Below are 20,195 nucleotides of genomic sequence, written 5' to 3' on the forward strand. Positions count from 1 at the left end.
TCCATTGTGCTTACTATCATGATGAGTTTTGGTCAGATGATCAGAGTCCAAAGCATGATAATATTCATAAATTGAGCGGCCCAAAAGTTCTTCTGGTTCATATCCCATCAATTCAGTAATTCTGTTAAATAAAAAATATAGTAAGAAAAAAGAGAAATTAACTGATAGTGAAAAACTTTCCTTCTTTACGGTAATGAATATGCATTAATCTTATGAACAAGTGAATTTTAAAAAATAAAGAGCATTTTCCTTTGCTGAAAATAAATTTACATCTCATCTTTAGTAACTCTGCAGTTACTAAATATGGCACCATCTGTTTCTTTTAAGTTCTCTGGATTCACCCTGTTATCTAACCCTTTAATCCCTTTCATTCAAACACGTTACCTAGTTTTATCACAGTGTATTGTATATACTTTTGGTAACAAGACAGGTTATTAATAAATAGATATGAAGTACTGCAAAATTAAATGGCAAATGTCATAAAGGTAGTTACTAACACTTAATTTAAAATATATAGATTAAATCCAGAACACTATCTTGCCATAAAGTCAGATTCCTGTGTGTGTGTGTGTGTGTGTGTGTGTGTGTATGTGTGTGTGTACACAAAATCACATTCTTCATAAAAAAGGTCCACTAGGCAAGGCTTCATTTTGGGGGATCAATATCCACTACAAAATTTCAGTATCATTAACCAAAGAGTATCTACATTAAATGGGAATAAAGGAATACCTATTATGTTGGTTTTAGAAGACGCTCTTGTACTTCATTTTGGAAATTAATTACATAAAATCACAGGAATTCATTTCAGATGAAACAATGCTATCAAACTGAAAGTTGACTAGAACAAAATCCTTCTGATTTTCTGGCAGTTCCTTTAGGACAGAGACTAAATCTTACTATTCTCTGTAACCACAGTCTGAAATGGAACCCTTTTCATGGGAAAGAGAAAGCTCTTCTTAGCACTTCTTAGAAGAGAAATGTTCTCTTCTTTTCTGAAAGCAAAACATGAGGTAAGCTTTTTTATTTCTCAGAGTTTAGATTTCAAGGGACTTTCTGAGGTGTAAACAGAGGTTCCATAACAATATTAGTGTGTCCAAAAATACCACCCGCCCCCCCAAATGAAATCACACCTCAATTTTAATTACAGAAAGCACACAGGGAAGATATTCTTCTCCTAGGAAATGTGTAAAAATAATACTGTTTTTTTTTCACACTTTAAGGAAAGATCTGTTGTAATTTATTCCAAAACAAACAAACAAACAAACAAACAGAAAGGTGATTTGTAAACAAAACAAAACAAAAATTAAGCCAACTCAAGCCAAAATCCAAAATTCTTTACAAAGGGACCTCCCTAAACATGTCTACACTAGGTGGCAGCATTTCAAAGGAAACCATTGTTTTAAAAAAACCCACAACAGCCTTCTTTCTTTAAATTATGCTTTAAAAATAATTTTAATTGGTCTTCTGTAGCTTATACTAACTAGTATGTTTAAATAATATTCCCATGAAATTAATCTTTTCATTATTTATACCTTTATATGTCTGTATGCCTGGCACTGTTCTAGGTATGAAATGGAAAGACAAAATTCAACATGTGGCTAATCTTCTAGTACACTTACCATACTACTTAAGAATAATGTGGTAAGCATAGGAATCAGAGACACCACCCTTACCCACAAGAAGGAATGGTGGGATAAAGGATGCTTTCTATAGGAGATTTATGAGTTGAGTATAGAAGAGAGTCAAAGAGAGAACAAAACCACTTCAGGAAGAAGATACACCACAAGCAAAGACAGAGATGAGAAAATGCTTGGCACTGTATAGCGAACAAAGACTGGTGTGGTTAGAGGGGGCAAGCAGAAAGAGATGAGGCCAGAAAAGTAGGTAGGAGAATCAGATTAATGAGGGTCTTGTATATTATGTTAATAAATTCTGATTTAATCAGATGTCAATCAGTGCTTCTCAATCTGAGTTGAGATATGTCTACCACTAGGGATGCAAGATGTCAAAACATACTAGTAAATATTTCCCTAGAAGGCCAATTTTTTTCATATTGGAGGAAGAAAGGTAAAAAGTTAACTTTAGAGAATTACAAACCTTATATTCTGTACCAAAAAGGAGAGGAGTAATCCAGAAAATCTGATAAAAGTATTTTTAGTGGACTAAAAAACCTGTGATCTAAAACAACTATGCAGTGTACCACTTATTCACTGTAAGTGTCTGGAGGGCAGAACTGTTAATCTTCATTTCTACTTTAGTGCCAGTTACAGTGTCATGCACATAGTAGGTGCTCAAATTAATGTGTTGAATGATTGTAAGTGGAAATCTGTATAGTAAATAATAGCTATTTACGGGATATTTTAGATGTGAGAAGTTTGATGTGTTAGATTTTACAATTTTTTATCTTTGTTCTTAGGGGTTAGAGATGTGAAATTCCTACAAAGAACTCTAAGCAGAAAAATAACTAGTTAAACTCAAAACCTTACTTCCCTGAATTCTAAACTGGCTGTCTTTACTCCTCTGTCATGATCATTTTGTTAATTTTCTGAAATAACCTTTCTCTTTCTAGCTTCATCACTTTCCTTTTTCCCAGCCTACCCCTACACTTTGTTACTAAATTCAAAAAATAAAAAAAATAATTCCTCAAAAAAGGAGGGCATTTCTGTTTTATCATACATTCACATGAATACTGCCAGTAAATGCCATAAAATACTTCTTAGCTCTATCTTCATTTTTCTTAAAAAGTTGACACCAGAGTTTGTGAAGCACTCATTATGTGTGCTAGGCACTCAACAAACTCTTTTGATCCTAGTAACAGCCTTTTGAAGTATGACCCTCATTTTAGCTAAGAAACATGAGATTTAGAACAGTTCAGTTCTAAGACCAAGGCTACACTGTAAGTACCAGAGCTGCAGGCCAGGACTGAATCCAGGATTATGTGATTCCAAAGCCAGCACTCTTAACATTTCCTTGTCTAATGGGGTGAGACATTCTTAACTACATTATGGCTAAATGCTTAAAACTGGCTTTCTCATATAATCTTCACAATGACCAATAAAATAGGTATTACTAAAGTTGAAAAAACTGAACTGAGTCCAAGATCATTTCCAAAAAAGGCAGCAAAGTCAGGACTTAATAGTCTAGCTACAGAATCTATGCCGTTAGCCATAGAATTTTTTAGTGAAAAAAAAAAAAGGACAAACAGGCAAATAATCATAACAGTAGAATAAATGCTATGACAGAGATATATAGAAACATGGGGAGTGCTCTGGCTATAGGTGTAGGAGACACACCAGAAGGGGTTCGCCCTCCTACTGATTAATCTGGAGAAGTGGGCAGAGGCCAGATCATAAATATCCTTGGTTGGCCGGAGGAAAACCGGTGCCAGCAGCCAGGGGAAGGAAGGCCTATTGCACAAATCTTGGTGCAACGGGCTTCTAGTTAAGTATAAAGAGGGTAAAAAAAAAAGGATGACTTCCAAATTTTTGCTGGAGTTATGTGCCTACAGTGGTATATTTAATCATGATAGGTATTATAGGAAGAAAGCCAGTTTTTGAAGTTAGTAGTGCAGTTCAGTTATAGAAAGATTTAGTTTACAATATGGTAGAGGATCTATCCAGAAAAAAAATTAAATTGGTAATTAAATAGAAATATTTAGGAATATAAATTTGGAAATGGCAATAGAAACCATAGGCAGGGATTAAGCTGCTCAGGAAAAATCCACAGGGCGAGGAGATGACCAAACACTTTTCTTTCTAGTCCATAACCAAAAGTAATCGATCCTTCCTCAAATTATGTATTGTGTATCTTTGAAATATATTTATTTTCTCTATAAATTAATGAGTCCCTAAAGGGAAAAAAAACCTCATCTTAATAATTTCTGAAAAGCATGTGGTAACGTATTCATAGTACAAAGTATTCAATGTGGCTGAACTAATCTACAAAGTTAATATTACTGAGTTCTAGGATGTATCATGGTATTCAGCTTAGTAGGAGTCTTTACTATAAAATAAATAGTTTTTTTAAAGTTGTGGATTAATGACAATTTTCAAGTTATATTTTATATCTCACTTACCTTTCATCACAATAAGAAAATTTCATATCCAGGCTGTGTCGACTGAGAAAAGTCTTGCTATCTAATGGAATTTCAATATTTGATGGATGAGGAATGGGTTCACAAATCAGCACCAAGCACGTCATAGGTGGTTTCTTATACCCACACTGAGACTGGTTACCATTGGTATCGTACACATGAATATGTCCTGTGCAGTGAAGTACCTGTGTATGAAGAAAAAGCAGTTTTTTTTAAATATACAATGCTAGAAAAAAACAAAATACAGCAATAAGTAGTTGAGTCTGATATGGCAAGTAAGCACTGGTAAAAATTTACTGTCATTAGTAGATAAACTATATTTCTGAAAATCAATAAATGTTTTCCCTACACCACCCCTGGCCTACTACCTCAGGCCTCACAGTTTAATTACTCTTTTTAAAAATCTCCTTCATACAACAAATCTGTGCTGATTTTTCATTCAGCTGGTCATCATAGCTGTGTGATGGTTATTTCTTGCTTTAATGACAGCTTTAACACAGAGCAAAACAAATGATACAACAATGAATTAAAAATTGAGTTCTATAAAGATTCAAACTCTGAATGGCTGGCAAAGCCAACTGACTAAGTTAGCTCAGTAAGCCAGTGTCAATTCACATTATGCCTCAAACTGGTAAATCAATGTACTGTTTGGATGTTAAACCTGCAAATGCCAAGGAACAAATCTAAGTTTTCCCTCACAGTGCTAAAGCTACTTAATACTAGCAATGTCAAGATGCATGAAACTCTCTATAAATCAAGTGCATCACCACTCACAAACCATTTTTACTTACCTTCCATGTTGCAGACTTTATGTTCATAGTTCTCCCCCGGCTAGTTAGGGTACACTTCATTCTGAGAAAAAAGCTTCGCTGTGTATTTTGCTCTTTACCCTTTTTCACAAGGCCTAAGGAAAGCAGGAAATAAAGTTTAAAAACTTAAATATGCAAATTTGTTACAGTAAGAGTAGCACACCTGGGAGCTGTTCAATTAAATATCCCACCATGAACAAAAAGAGTCACACTCGCTTTGCCCACTCCAACACATCCAGCAATCTAACACTCCGAGTCAGTACTGGATTTGTAACAGCAGTGATTCCGAGTTGGTAGGAATCAACAGTTGAGTAATAGCAGTAATCATTTCACATTCAAGCCAGTAATGTTGGTCAAATTGCAAAGAAATATAAATGTGGTATGAATTTGTCCGCAAACTATGCTATCAGTGCATAAGCAACCCCCCAAAAAAGGAACTTCAGCAAACTCTTCCAAACCTTTACTAAATCTATTAGTTCAATTTATAATAAGTACTCCATTATTTACAGAACTTCTAAAATAGAAAATTTCTTCAATAGCAAATAAACATTTTTATATATCTGATTTTTCCTTAAATCGTTCTATAAAGCAGGCAGGAAACTATTTCTATCTTGTTACTAGGGGGAAAAAAGTAAATGACTTTTCAAAGCCAAATTGGAATTAAATCAATTCAGGTCTATTTACTCATATTCCAAACCTCATATAACTAAAAAATGAGATTACAACACTCAAATAGCAACTTGATTTCTTATCTTCATTGATCAGTCTGATTGAGTATTTATTATTCAGGAACTGGACTAGATATTGCAGGCAATACAAAGATGAATAAGACACACTGCTTTTCCTGAAGAAGTTAAACATTTAGATGCAGGGAAGTTAATGACAATACAATGCAGAGTTAAGTGCCCAAGACTTACAAGAACGCTCTAAGAAGTATAGAGAGAGCTTACAGGGGTGGGCAAACTTTTTGACTCAAGGGCCACAATGGGTTCTTAAACTGGACCAGAGGGCCGGAACAAAAGCATGGATGGAGTGTTTGTGTGAACTAATATAAATTCAAAGTAAACATCATTACATAGCCGAAACTGGTTTGGCTCAGTGGATAGAGAGTCGGCCTGTGGACTGAAGGGACCCAGGTTCAATTCCGGTCAGGGGCATGTACCTTGGTTGCGGGCATATCCCCAGTGGGGGGTGTGCAAGAGGCAGCTGATCAGTGTTTCTCTCTCATCGATGTTTCTAACTCTCTATCTCTCTCCCTTCCTCTCTGTAAAAAATCAATAAAATATATTTTAAAAAACAAACAAACAAACAAAAAACATCATTACATAAAAGGGTACGGTCTTTTTTTTTTTTTTTTTTTTTAGTTTTATTCATTTCAAACGGGCCGGATCCGTAGGCCGTAGTTGCCCACGGCTGGCTTAGAAGATAACTTCTAGTCCAGGGGAAATCAGGAAGTTCTTCTTAGAAAGAGACATTAGTATTTTGACAAGTAGCGATGAGTTGAAGGGTATTATTCCAGATAGAAGGAAGAGAAGGAAAAGCACATAGGTGGGGAAAATAGCACATTTGGGGACCAGTACTACAAAGTTGAGTTTGGCCACAATATAAAGAAAAGAGTAATGAGACAAAATTAGAAGAGAAGGTTAGAGCTGTAGCTCTGGAGGGCTACAATGAATTCAGCCTTAAATATAAAACATGGAGTTTCTAAAAAATTCTGAGGTGGGAAGCACAATCAGGAACTTAAATGACATTAATCTAGCAGCAACATATAGGATGTATAAGAATTAGAATACATGATGGCAATGAGGGACTGAACAGTAGCAGAAGTAAGAAGGATGACAAAAGATAAATAAAAAGGTAGAACCTATAAAAACTTAAAATTGATAGAAGTAAGGCAGCAGAGAAATTTTAAGATTTGAAGATTTTTAAGGCTAGTATATTGAAAGAAAAGTGTCAAGTGGAAAAGAAACAAGTAAAGATAAATTTTGACCGGGTTAGCTACAATGTTAGACTCTTGAAGAAGAAGAGGAGTTATAGCTCAGACTTATAATAATGGAACTAGGCAAGTTAGGGCAGTCTTGGTGCTAACACAAGTTATTTGGATTTACCTAAATAAGGATTTAATTTGCCCTCCTTAGAAGTGTTTGAGAATGGATTTTAAAGAGAGGCCACACCCCATACTGGTCTTAGTTATGGTATAAGGCAGTGATGGCGAACCTTTTGAGCTCGGCGTGTCAGCATTTTGAAAAACCCTAACTTAACTCTGGTGCCAGGTCACATATAGAAATTTTTTGATATTTGCAACCATAGTAAAACAAAGACTTATATTTTTGATATTTATTTTATATATTTAAATGCCATTTAACAAAGAAAAATCAACCAAAAAAATGAGTTCGCGTGTCACCTGTGACACGTGTGTCATAGGTTCACCATCACTGGTATAAGGGCATGTGTGTGGAGGCTGATGGTGGCAACAGTGATCCACATGTAAACTCTTTGGGGTATTTTCAGTCCTTTATAATCTAAGCTTAAATTGGATTGACCTTTGAAACCCAAAGCCGTTGAATTAGGACATGAAGATAAATTTAAACACCAAGGTAGTAGAAAAGTACTAGTATTTTCCTAATGGAAGAAACATTTCTAAAGAAATAAATTTTCAGCCTTCTAAAAATAAATCATATTTTATAATATCTTATGAAATCTAAAGAATCTTTTTAACATTTAAATGAAAGAGTAATAGGATTGGCCCTGGCCAGGAGCTCAGTTGGCTACAGAACTGTCCCGATATGCCATGGTTACGGGTTCCATCCCTGGTCAGGGCACATACAAGAATCAACCAAAGAATGCATACATAAGTGGAACAACAAATCGGTTTCTCGCTCTTCCTCTCTCTCCCAAAAATCAATAATAATAGAAAAAGATTGGACTACATTGTGTAAATACACCAATAATAGCTCTTAGTGTACCATTAAAATGTGATGCACTATAGCAGCCCCTCTTTTCTAAAAGTGAAAATCTGCATTTTTGTTTCTTAATAAAACAAATAAAAAATTAACTGCATTAGGAATGATTTTTAAAAATATATATATTTTATTGATTTTTTTACAGAGAGGAAGGTGAGAGGGATAGAGAGTCAGAAACATCGATGAGAGAGAAACATCGATCAGCTGCATCCTGCACATGCCCCCCCACTGGGGATGTGCCTGCAACCAAGGTAGATGCCCTTGACCGGAATCGAACCCGGGACTCTTCAGTCCGCAGGCCGATGCTCTATCCACTGAGCCAAACCGGTTTGGGCAGGAATGATTTTTAAAAATGTTTATGTGCTTGGTTAAAAACATATATTTAAACTATATTAAGCAGACTATATTTGATTTAGAATAACACATTACCAAATCAAAACAAGACTTCCTAATATCCATCCACTTATGGTCTAGTGATGGAAGCACTGAGCAGCCAATAGAAACCCTAATCCCCTGAATTCATATACTAAACTAATTGACAACCCACACAGGTCTTTGCTTAGCATTTACTCCTCCTTTATAGAATTCTAAAAAGTAAGCATTTGCTTTCCAAGTTCACAGTAAACACACAGTATGACATTTAAAGACAGGAGAGGGCTCCTGCTGACAAGGTGGCAAATGACAGTAGAATGTAGTGAGAGTTGGTGAATATGAAAAGAGCTCTAACGTGTGAACTCTAGAGCCAGTCCACCCGAATTTAAGCCATGCTCTACCATTTATCCACCCAGTAATGGGCAAACTACTCAATAACTCTGTGTCCCAATTTCCTCAGTAAAACAGAAATAATAACAGTATCTTCACAGGACTGTTGTGAGGAATACAGGAGTTAAAAAGCACATAAATTCAGAGAACAGTGTCCTGGCACAGTGTAATCTCTGAATAGAGGTTACCTATTATTATAAATGAGATAAGATGAAAAAGAAACCATTAAAAAAACTATTCAAAAGTAATAGAATTTTTAATACAGAAAGCAAACAAACATACACTTAAATTAGAGAGCTGCAAAGAACAACCACAGAGCATAAAGACAAATTTTCATTATAACTTTCAGTCATGAAAGCTACAATGAAAATTTACAAATTATGATCAGGATACTCTATTTAAGAGGGCACGGGTATGAAAAAACTTTCTTGTTAAGTTTTTAAGTACAGATTTCTGATAGGCTGTAGAGTAAGTAGTAGAGCAGTGACAGAGGGTGCTCTGAGTACAGCAGTCACCTCCTTATCTGGCATTTTGCTTTCTTCAGTTTCATTTACCCACAGTCAACCTCGGGTCCAAAAATAGTAAATGGAAAATTCCAGAAATAAATAATTCATGTTTTGAATTTCAGGGCGGGGGGGGGGGGATGGGGAAGGAGGTACTTTCCCCAAATCTTGGAACAATTTGGTTATTTTTAACAATTTATTCTTAAGAGTTAGAGGTGTTAGGTCTTTTTTGTTGTTGATAATGTGGGGTCATCCATAATGTAACACTTTATAATTAATTACATATTCTCAAGTTACTGCGAACATCATGAAAGGTCAAATAAGCAAGTATTATGTTCTTTAAAATCTCTTTTCTTTTTCTTGAGCCTTTAGAAAGCTTAAATTCAAACAGGGACCTCAACTTTAGTAATTGTCTAAAACCCTATAATCTGCCATTTGTATTGACGTCTTGTCTTAATGTTGTATTTTAATTTGTAACTTCCTTGGTCCTGATCTTTATTTATTTTTCCATTTTATATTATCTATTCTTATAGCTATATATTTGTGGAATTAGGTGGGCTTTAAAAACATTTTTTACATATTTTTAATGAAATTCTTTAAAAACAGAATGGATTTAACCAAGAATAGAGTAACATTTAATTAACATGAAATGATGTTTTGCCTTAGTACAGTAACAAAATCTAAAAATTAGTAACAGAATCTGATTAGGTAAAACCACCTGTCACATTATATCAAACAATAGACTTTTCTTCTCACCATTTCTGTGTGTAAGCATTTCTCTCATTTCCTCATGGTCACACGGATGAGTAAAATCAAACACACTGTGTCCAGTTAGTTCAAACTGTAAACATATTTTAAAAAATTAGATCTACATCATAAAATCATAAATATATAAAGAAGGACTCTTAATATAAGGGTATTTTACCTGAGTCAACCCCATGTATTTGTTCACATTATCAGAAATGTAAATCATGTCACCATCATCTGTGAGAACCATAACAAAACCATCCAGGGCTTTCAAATAAAAGCAATTCATTTGCGCCTTCATTTCATCTTCAATATCCAAATCACCTAAAAAGAGCACAAACAAAAGGAAAATAATTTAAAAGTTATACTTAAATGAATACTTACATGTTTCAATAAAGTTTTCTCCATTTATTTAAGACACATAACATATATTTTTTCTGCATATTAAAATCTCCGCCCCCTCGTCATTCTCCTTTTAACACAGAACAGTCAAGGCCAGAGAACAGGAAGACTAAAATTAGATTTGCCAGCTACGTTTAATGATTATTTAAAGTAATACAGCAAGGCAAGGCAAGGCAAACCACTGAAAAGAGAAAGAATGGTCAGGTTAATAAAAGATAGGTAGGTAGGGCCCTGGCCAGGAGGATCAGTTTGTTGGAGCGTTGTCCCATACCCCAGAAGGTTGAGGGTTCAATTCTTGGTTGGGGCACGTGCCTGATGTTTCTCTTTCATATAGATCTCTCTCTCTCTCTCAAATCAGTAAACGTATCCTTCAGTGAGGGGGAAAGGGGAAGGAGATAGGTAGGTAGGTGGGGCAGGAAATAAAGAGGGGCAAAAGGCCTGAAGCTTTAAAAGCATGTAATAAAAAGGCAATCATATTAAGGAAGAATTGAGAGTATGACCATCCTCTAAATATAATTTCTAATTACTTTTAATTTCTAATTTTTAGGCCTAGTATGCCCTAGTAAAACAACTCACCAGCATCCAGAAGTTTCCTCACACGCAGATAGCTGATGGTAAGCCTCATAACAGAAGCCTTATCAAGATGCGAACTCACGTTATGGGGAAGTGGCAACTGATGAGCAAGCTCATAAAAAACTTCAGACTCTTTACTTCGCCGAGATCTGGCTGCATCTCTAGACTTTTCTTTTCGACGTTCAGAACTTATCCTATACAACAAAAAGGAATGGGAGGGGGGAGAAAAGAGACAGAAAATTTATGTTAGTTTGCCTTTGCTTGAATAAACTAAATTTACATTCTGCTTACCATTGAAGGATTAGAAGATGCTATGTAATGAAATTATATAGAGATTTTGCTACTACATGAATGCATTTTTAATAGAGAGTTATAGAAATTTTTGGATTACTGCAGACATAAGAACTCCCAATAAGAAGTCCAACATGAAGTTTTAAACCTGTCTGAAACAGGTGTTTCCTCCCTGGCAGGTCAATTTGAAGAGGATGTTTTTGTTTTAGCCCAAATCTGAAAAATAGCCTATATATGAAGGCTGCACCTTCATAGCCATTCAAAAAGTCTCAACATAGAGAAATCATGATTAAGTCTAGAGAAACGGAAGTTGTGCATAGTAACTTGAAAGTAGGTGTTTTTAAACAGAATAGTAATAGCTACAAATACATTTTTGACTCAAGTTTTCTTTTGACTCCAATACTCTCCCACCCTCCCTTTTACCATATGAGCAGTAGTGACTATAAGCTATAGGAATTTATATTAGCAGCTATAATAAACTACTGTTTTCAGGTTGCTTACTCCCTTAACAGCCCCTATCTATGACTAGCACAATAGGTACTAAATGTGGGTTTATAAAAAACAAAGATGTGGCACAGTACTAAGAAAGGAATGTATTAATAAAGATTAACAAAGGTGTTAATAAGGTAACTTTGGGGAACTCTTCCAAGAATAAAGTCAGTAAAAAACATTTTCATAAATCAGACCATGCAGAATTGAGTTTCTCTGCTTAACTGCATAGCAACAAAGCTAAACTGGGTTCTGTACTTAGCTTCTTCTTTAATAGCTATCTATTAAAACCTACAATGTGCCAAACACTGCCCTCTACAAGGTGCTTAGTTCTCTCATAACAACCTATAAATTGGTTAAATATTGTCAGATGATGAAATGGGGATGCAGCTGGTTAAAAATAGCCAATATGTAGCAGATGGGATTTGAACCCAGGTATTTGTTTTTACTTCAAAATCTTTGCTCTTCCACAATGTTTTATCTTCTTAATGGAGAATGCTGCTTCTGTCTCACTCAGCTGCTTTCCTATGACATTCAACCTAATCCTGATAAGTCAATTACTTATTAAATGTTGAAAATAGCCACTACCATTTATTGAGCACTTAGCAGTATGCTAAGGACTTTACCAACATTATTTCACTTAATCCTCTTTAGTTCTATGAATGAAGTGCGTAATTGTCTTCACCTCAAATATCTCCTTCCTCCAAATAATCTGCAGAGCTGCAAGGTTCAATCATAGAAGCAACATTCTCAAGAAATAGGCAGGGTTCTTAGCACATGCTCGCTCCAGTTATGTTGTTAACATGGGAATAACAGGTTGTATTGTCACAACAGTGATAAGATAGTGAAACTCAGAACTTTGAAGATTATGATTGCTCAAGATATGGCAACTAAATTTATAAGACAAAGCCATTAGAAATGTGAGCTTGAATAAAGCATTTAAAAGACAATATTTTAAGCTAGTGACGACTGTAAGGATAAGAATCTGAACATGTGCCAAATTTTGGAAAATAACCCTAATTGAAATAAGTAACATGATACTTCAAGGGTTGACAAACCTAAATTAGATGAAGGTAATAAAAATCAGTATGTCCTCAATTACATAATCACTCTAGACATAAAATAATTAGGAGACCTATAATAAAAATTTAATAAAATTTATCTGATGTTCTTCATATGTGACTATGGGAGCTCTTAAAACATTTCTAAGCTTAAAGTTTCCAAAGTTCTTATGAGTTTCAGCATCTGCACTGCCCTTCATAGTCTACTCACAGGAAGACTTTGATCAGGTCACACCCCAAAGAATTATAGCACTGACCAAGAATTATTTGTTAGACATGTGATGAATGAAAAAATGAATCCTGTACTATTTGTTTACTTACTACTTAAACTGCACAACAGGTTTAGGTTTGAAGACCAGAAGGAAACTGGCAGATTTTCAGCATGCAAATAAGCTCACTGTATTACTCAAAATTATCAATTCCCATCTATGTTGTTTTTATTTTATTAAGTACAGATCAAGTAAATTTCTGTTACTTATGTATCTGCATAAGGTGCTATTTCACACACTGCTAGTCACACTGGATATTAGTTAAGAGTACATATAATAAATTTCTATCTTTTGAATAGTTTACTTACCCAATTCCATGACTGTCCTAGAACTATTGTTTGAGCAAACCAAAAAAACAGCTCAATGTTTGTGGAACTACTATTTCCACACACTTACAATTTTATTATTATTCAACATACATTACTGGACAAGAAACTAACATTATATCTTGAAATTATTTTGTAGAGGAAATATATTTAGGATGATAATTTTGAACCACTGTCTTAAGCTTCTTGTATAGAGTTCATGAAAAAGCAATAGCCATATCACAGAGAATGCCTATTATTCTTTAGATTAACAAGAACACAAAATAATTGCAGATATTTTAAGTCATCTATCTGTGCTGCCTACTAATTGCACAAGAAAAGCCTGTTAGTGTACTTGATTGTAAACATGTTACTTTATTTTTTTATTTTATTTTTTTTTAAAAATATATTTTATTGATTTTTTACAGAGAGGAAGGGAGAGAGATAGAGAGTTAGAAACATCGATGAGAGAGAAACATCGATCAGCCACCTCCTGCACATCTCCCACTGGGGATGTGCCCGCAACCCAGGTACATGCCCTTGACCGGAATCGAACCTGGGACCTTTCAGTCCGCAGGCCGACGCTCCATCCACTGAGCCAAACCGGTTTCGGCAACTTTAAGAACTAAAGTTAGATCATAATCATTCAAAATGTTAACAGATGATCAGTTATCTATATTATAAAAGGCCTGTGGCCGTAACAACCAAACGAGGTGTGGCAGAGTGTGAGGTCCCGTGGCAGCACAGCGGGGTCTGGGGTCTCACGATTTTGCGCACTGGGCCTCTAGTTTCTAATAAAGTTAATATATAAAAATTTTAAAACCTCTCAACTCTTTTACTTGCTGACTTTAAAACTCTTTCTGGCCCATGAGGCTATAAGTTGTGTTCTGTACTTCTTGCACCAATATTTCTACAGGATAGACACTGTGAAGTGAAATTCCATGATCTAAAGCAGTGGTTCTCAACCTTCCTAATGCTGCGACCCTTTAATACAGTTCCTCATGTTGTGGTGACCCCCAACCATAAAATTATTTTTGTTGCTACTTCATAACTGTAATTTTGCTACTGTTATGAATCGTAATGTAAATATCTGATATGCAGGATGTATTTTCTTTTCTTTTTTTTTTTAAATATATATATATTTTATTGATTTTTCACAGAGAGGAAGGGAGAGGGATAGAGAGCTAGAAACATCGAGGAAGAGAAACATCGATCAGCTGCCTCCTGCACACCCCCTCCTGGGGATGTGCCCACAACCAAGGTACATGCCCTTGACCGGAATCGAACCCGGGACCCTTCAGTCCGCAGGCCGACGCTCTATCCACTGAGCCAAACCGGCTTCGGCTGCAGGATGTATTTTCATTGTTCGCGACCCACAGGTTGAGAACCGCTGATAAAGGATGTGGCATTTAAATATTCCTTTCCAAAAAGGTCTATGCCCATTTTTGTCTCTGCCAATCCATGAATGTGTGTATCCATTTCCCCAAGCACTCTGCAGTAATAGATATTATGGACCCTTTATATCTTTTTAATTTTTGCCAAGCTGATAGGTGAAAATTGGTATCTCATTGCTTTAACTGCGTGTACTTCTTAAAATCTCATGCCAAAGGAAAATATTCATGTTCCTTAGTTGGCATTTTGACCTGCAGCTTTAAATTCAAACATTTCTACATGGTGCATAATATTACACAGTGGTATTTAAGTATTTTTCATCTATTAACTTATTTGTTATTATCATAACCATGTTATAAATAGGAACCTGGTTAAATAGATTACAGAGTTAATAAATGGTAGAGCCTATAATCAAATTCAAGCTGTCTGGTTCTAAAAACTATGCTACTAACAATAGTCTATGCTGCCTCTCAGAAACTTATTCTAATTACCAAGGTAAGTATTCTTAAGTCATTATTATGAAGTTCAAAATGTGTTTTCTTCACATCTCCAAAGACATAAAAAAGAGGTACAGGGGTTGGCTTTAAATTTAGGACTTGACCCTAAGCTATTTGGAGGGACTCATGGCCAGGCTTTCCTGGAGTCTGCTCATAATCCAAAATCCTAATTGAAAGGCATCTACAATGGCAATGCTCTCTGCTTCACTGTCCGCCATTTCTTCAAAGCAAGGCAACCTTTAACGGGTAATGCCAACCACAAAGGGGAGAGGATCAGAGCACACCACCTCATATACTCCCACTATACTTTGTTTTTAATTTGTACAGAGAAGCTATTTGATCATCTTAGCTCACTAATGTTGGTGTTGTATTTGCTCAATATGTGGATCCCTACAATAAAAGCAATCTACATACTCACTTCAAGATATCTGGCTAGGCATAAGCAATTGCCAAGATATCCAATCACACAAAGTACCATGAGAGAAAAGATGAAGAGAATTTTCCCCTTCTAACATTTATTGAGCACTTACTATGCACCAGGCACTGTGTTGAGTGCTTTTATGTATTAGCTAATTTAATGATCATAACTCTAGAGAACCAAAACACAAGAGGGGAAGAGCCTTCCTGAAACTCAGAATAACCTCCTCCACTCAAGAAATAGTCATTCGGTAAATATTTATTGAGCATCTATCAAGTACCATGGACTGTGCTAGGTACTAGGAATATACTAGTACTGATAAGCAAAACAACCCTGATGAGGCTTAAACAGCCTCCCACTTAAGTCTACTGAAATAGCTATATTCCCAAATGCAGGTCTAGTTGCATGATAATCACTTAAGGGACATAAAGCAACATTTCAAACTTCTGGGCTCTATCTTTGTAAATTCTGATTCAGTAGATCTGAAGCAGGGCCCACAAATCTGGATTTTTAAAAACTCTAAAGGTGCAGATACACAGTGGAATTTGGGAACCACTGACTGAACTCATCCTTCCCTTACTTCACTTTAATTTCTCCCTCAAATTACTATCACAATGATCCTTCCAAAATAAGAAACCTGGTATTATGTATGTCCTTACAATTTTATCAGATGTACACAGGGCAAAGTATAATTATTTCCAACAAAACCCATCCTTATCTAGCTCCCTGCCCATCTCTTCACCCTCATCATTTCCCACATTCTTCAGACACACTGCAGTTAATCAAAAGCATAATATTTCATTCCTTCTGGTTCACTTACCCCACTCTCTCTGCCTGGAGTACTCTTGAATATGTGACCTGGTAAGTTTATGTGAGAAACTTTCCATTCTTAACTCTAGCATCACTTTGTTTCTGTTCTGTCTTCTAAAACTGCTCCTCTCTCCTAGATCTGACCCACTTTGGTTATTTTGCTGTATTTTATCTTCCTCAACAATCCTTAAAAGCTCTTGAAGACAGGAAACAGACTTATTTATCTTTGTATTATTAGTAGGGATGTGTGTAAGTTTTACTTCGCTTTAGTACTGGCTCAAATCTGCTATTTGACCTTGACTTCAGCCCATGGAAGGTTGATTGTCCTTTGAACATTCCTTTTGGGATCCCTGAATTTGTGCTTTATCAGTGCTCCTGTGATCCTACAGATTACAATCATAATTAAACAGCATAATAATGCCAGAACTATGAATAAGGCATACTATTTGGATTTACTGTGATTATCTGGATAAGCACTTGCAAATACAGGTAAATAGATATAAGTGGGGGGAAAAATCAACCAAGCAGCATAAAGTGAACAGCACAAATATCACCAAGGAGAGTAAGTGATCTTTCAAGAGAAGAGATTTAGAGGTACAGGGAGAAGAAAGCTGAGAATGTAGGATACCAATTTGCTGAAAAGAGGTTTGAGGTTTAAAGATTATTTCCTTCATCACTACGATCCACAATGTCTTTTATTGTTTTGTCCTAAGCTTATGTGGTTAGGAAAATACATCAGTGTAGTTAATGTTGTTAACCATTTTACAATCAATACCTTTATCACTTTTATAAATGTCTTTCTAGCCCAGCAAGAAACACAGAAGTTGACTCGTTTTGTTTTGTACAGTCTTTTTCAGGAAAGTGTTGGAATTTTCATCAAGACATGAAAGTTTTCTTTAAGTTGATTTCTAATCCTAGTGGCTTTTTCTCCAAGCCTGGTTACTCTTAGACAAGTATTTTATATTTTTATATTTATTAGGAGTATTCTTATTATTAATAAGATCTATTGTTATACTTTCCGTCTGATAATTGCTACAAAACCAGAACACTTCAAACAGATGTTTAATTTTTAAAAATCCATACTTAATGAAAAAAAAAAAAACAACAGCAAAAATCTGACACTTCAAATTAAATATAAATTACCTTTTCAGGACATCTAACTACAATTCATAATTATTTTCTCCAGGAAAACGTCTTGAGTTCTAGTCATTATCAATAAACTTAAAAATGAAATTTTAGTATAATCATGTTAGAAAATATCATTCATTTAGTCAATAAATATTTCTTAATTGTCTCTTATGAGCCAAACACTGTTCTCAGCATGGGGCATAGTTCAATAAACAAAAGAGACCAAGTTGCTACCCTCATGGAACATATATTCTAGTTATCTTTATGTTTCTTGACTTTATTCAATAGTAGTTACCAGGGTCAATTCCTAACTGACAAAACATTAGTTACAGCAATAATCTTTTTATAAAATCAAGTAACATAAAATTTTAGGAGACAAGGAAAAGTCTACAAAAATTAATCTGTGCTTACAGTAGATGTTACAATATAGTACTATGTAAAAAGAGCAAGTTATACAATGAAATTTGAGCATGAATCCATTTCTCTTAGGGGCGTGTAATGCATGTATATATAGAGAAATAAATGTGTATATATGTATACAGACATACATATGGACATATCATCTATAAATGCAGTTAAAACCAGAAAGATACAATGATATATGTTAGCGAAGTTTACAAAATATTAGCAATAGAGTTTCAAGATGACAGAATTACAGGTTTTGTACTTTAAAATTCACTAATAAACTGACACCATCTATGTACCTGCATTTGTTAGAAAAATCAGACTTTTAGTATAAACTAACTTTTAAACGTATTTTCTAAGAAGAGGAAAGTAAAGAATGAGTAAGCAGTATAATTTAATATTTTCAACTTCTCATTCTAATCTAACTTTCAGGTTTTGAAAATTCAGCATTTCATAATTTGAAATTCCAAAAATACAGGTGAAATGATTTGTTTCTAAAGGAAAATATTCAGAACATATATACACTTATTTTATTTTTGAAAGCAACTTAAATTTCTTGCTTTAGGTGGCCATTATCTTACTAGCATGGAAATATCACTTAAATACCCACAATTAGAGAAAAGATGGATTATTCACCTTCCAATAACCTCACAAAAAATGCTTAAATACTTGATATTCTAATGTTGCAGTAAGATAAATAGGGAAAAAGAATCACTATTTTAAATTAGAGGGTACATTCTGAAAATGAAATCTTTGTCACATCTATTTATACATTAATTAGATTAATAAGCTAATAGACATAACTATTTATATTAATGTATATTTGTGTTCTGTTTATTTTTTAAAAAATATGCTTGCCCTAGCCACTTTGGCTCAATGGATAGAGCACTGGCCTGCAGACTGAAGGGTCCTGGGTTCGATTCTAGTCAAAGGCACATGCCAGAGTTGCGGGCTCGATCCCCAATAGCGAATGTGCAGGAGGCAGCTGATCAATGATTCTCTCTTATCATTGATGTTTTCTATCTCTCTCTCTCCCCCTTCCTCTCTGAAATCAATTTTTAAAAAAATGCTTTTGGTTCTGGCCAGTGTGCTAAGCGGTTAGAGCATAGGCCCTTGCACCAAAGGCTTTTTGGGTTTCCTTGGTCAAGGGCAGTACCTTTGTTGCAGTTTCTATCCCTGGCCCAGATCCAGGTTCGGGCGCATGTGGAAGGCAACCAATCGATGTCTCTCTCTTCTCTTCTCTTCTCTCTCTCTCTCTCTCTCTCTCTCTCTCTCTCTCTCTCTTTCTCTTGTTCGTATGGATATTTATCTGTTTCTCTCCCTCACTCCCTCTCTCCCTTCCACTCGCTTTAAAAAAATCAATGGAAACACAAGAATAAACTCAAAATGGATAAAAAACTTAAATGTAAGTAAGGCGTGAAACCATAAAAGTCCTAGAAGAAACCATAGGCACCAAAATCTCAGACATCTCTCGTAGCAATAAGTTTACTGATACATCTCCTAGGACAATGGAAACTAAGGAGAAAATAAACAAATGGGACTACATTACAATAAAAAGCTTCTACACTGCAAAAGAAACCATCAACAAAATAACGAGAGCCCACTACATGGGAGAACATATTTATTTTCCAATTATACATCCGATAAGGGGTTAATCTCCAAAATATATAAGGAACTCTTACAACTTAACAAAAGGAAGACAAACAAAACAATTTTAAAATGGGTAAAGGACCTAAACAGACATTTCTCCAAAGTGGACGTACAGAAAGCCAAGAGACATATGAAAACATGGTCAAAGTCACTATCATCCGAGAAGTGCAGATCAAATCAACAAGATATCACCTCACACCTGTCAGAATAGCTATCATCAACACAGGACATGTGTTGGTGAAAATGTGGAGAAAAGGGAACCCTAGTACACCACTGGTGGGAATGCAGACTGGTGCAACCACTGTGGAAAACAGTATGGAGTTTCCTCAAAAAATTAAAAATGGAACTCCCATTTGACCCTGTGAACCCACTTCTAGGAATATATCCCAAGAAACCCAAACCAGTCATCAGAAAGAATATATGCACCCTTAAGTTCATAGCAGCAACCATTTACAATAGCTAAGATTTGGAAACAGCCTAAGGGCCCATCAGCAGATGAATAGATAAAAAACTATGGTACATTTAATGGAATACTACGCAGCAGTAAAAAAAGAACTCATACTATTTGCAACAGCATGGATAGACCTGGAGAATATTATGCTGAGTGAAATAAGCCAGTCAGAGAAAG

The 20,195-nt window shown here is 35.2% G+C and overlaps 1 protein-coding gene across 2 annotated transcripts in view; it reads right to left on the bottom strand.

The window, feature by feature from the left end:
- HIF1A (hypoxia inducible factor 1 alpha subunit) overlaps nucleotides 1-20,195 on the bottom strand; it is a 50,185-nt gene that overhangs the window by 15,304 nt on the left and 14,686 nt on the right. For both annotated transcript variants that reach the window (XM_006096030.3, XM_023759905.1), the window contains exons 2-7: nucleotides 10,856-11,046; nucleotides 10,056-10,201; nucleotides 9,887-9,971; nucleotides 4,885-4,997; nucleotides 4,076-4,278; nucleotides 15-121 (exon numbers count right to left, since the gene is read on the bottom strand). In XM_006096030.3, the coding sequence (XP_006096092.1) occupies nucleotides 15-121; nucleotides 4,076-4,278; nucleotides 4,885-4,997; nucleotides 9,887-9,971; nucleotides 10,056-10,201; nucleotides 10,856-11,046 (845 nt within the window). The remainder of the gene's footprint in view (nucleotides 1-14; nucleotides 122-4,075; nucleotides 4,279-4,884; nucleotides 4,998-9,886; nucleotides 9,972-10,055; nucleotides 10,202-10,855; nucleotides 11,047-20,195) is intronic.

The sequence above is a fragment of the Myotis lucifugus genome, unplaced genomic scaffold, assembly GCF_000147115.1.
Source record: "Myotis lucifugus unplaced genomic scaffold, Myoluc2.0 scaffold_166, whole genome shotgun sequence".
Taxonomy (NCBI): domain Eukaryota; kingdom Metazoa; phylum Chordata; class Mammalia; order Chiroptera; family Vespertilionidae; genus Myotis; species Myotis lucifugus.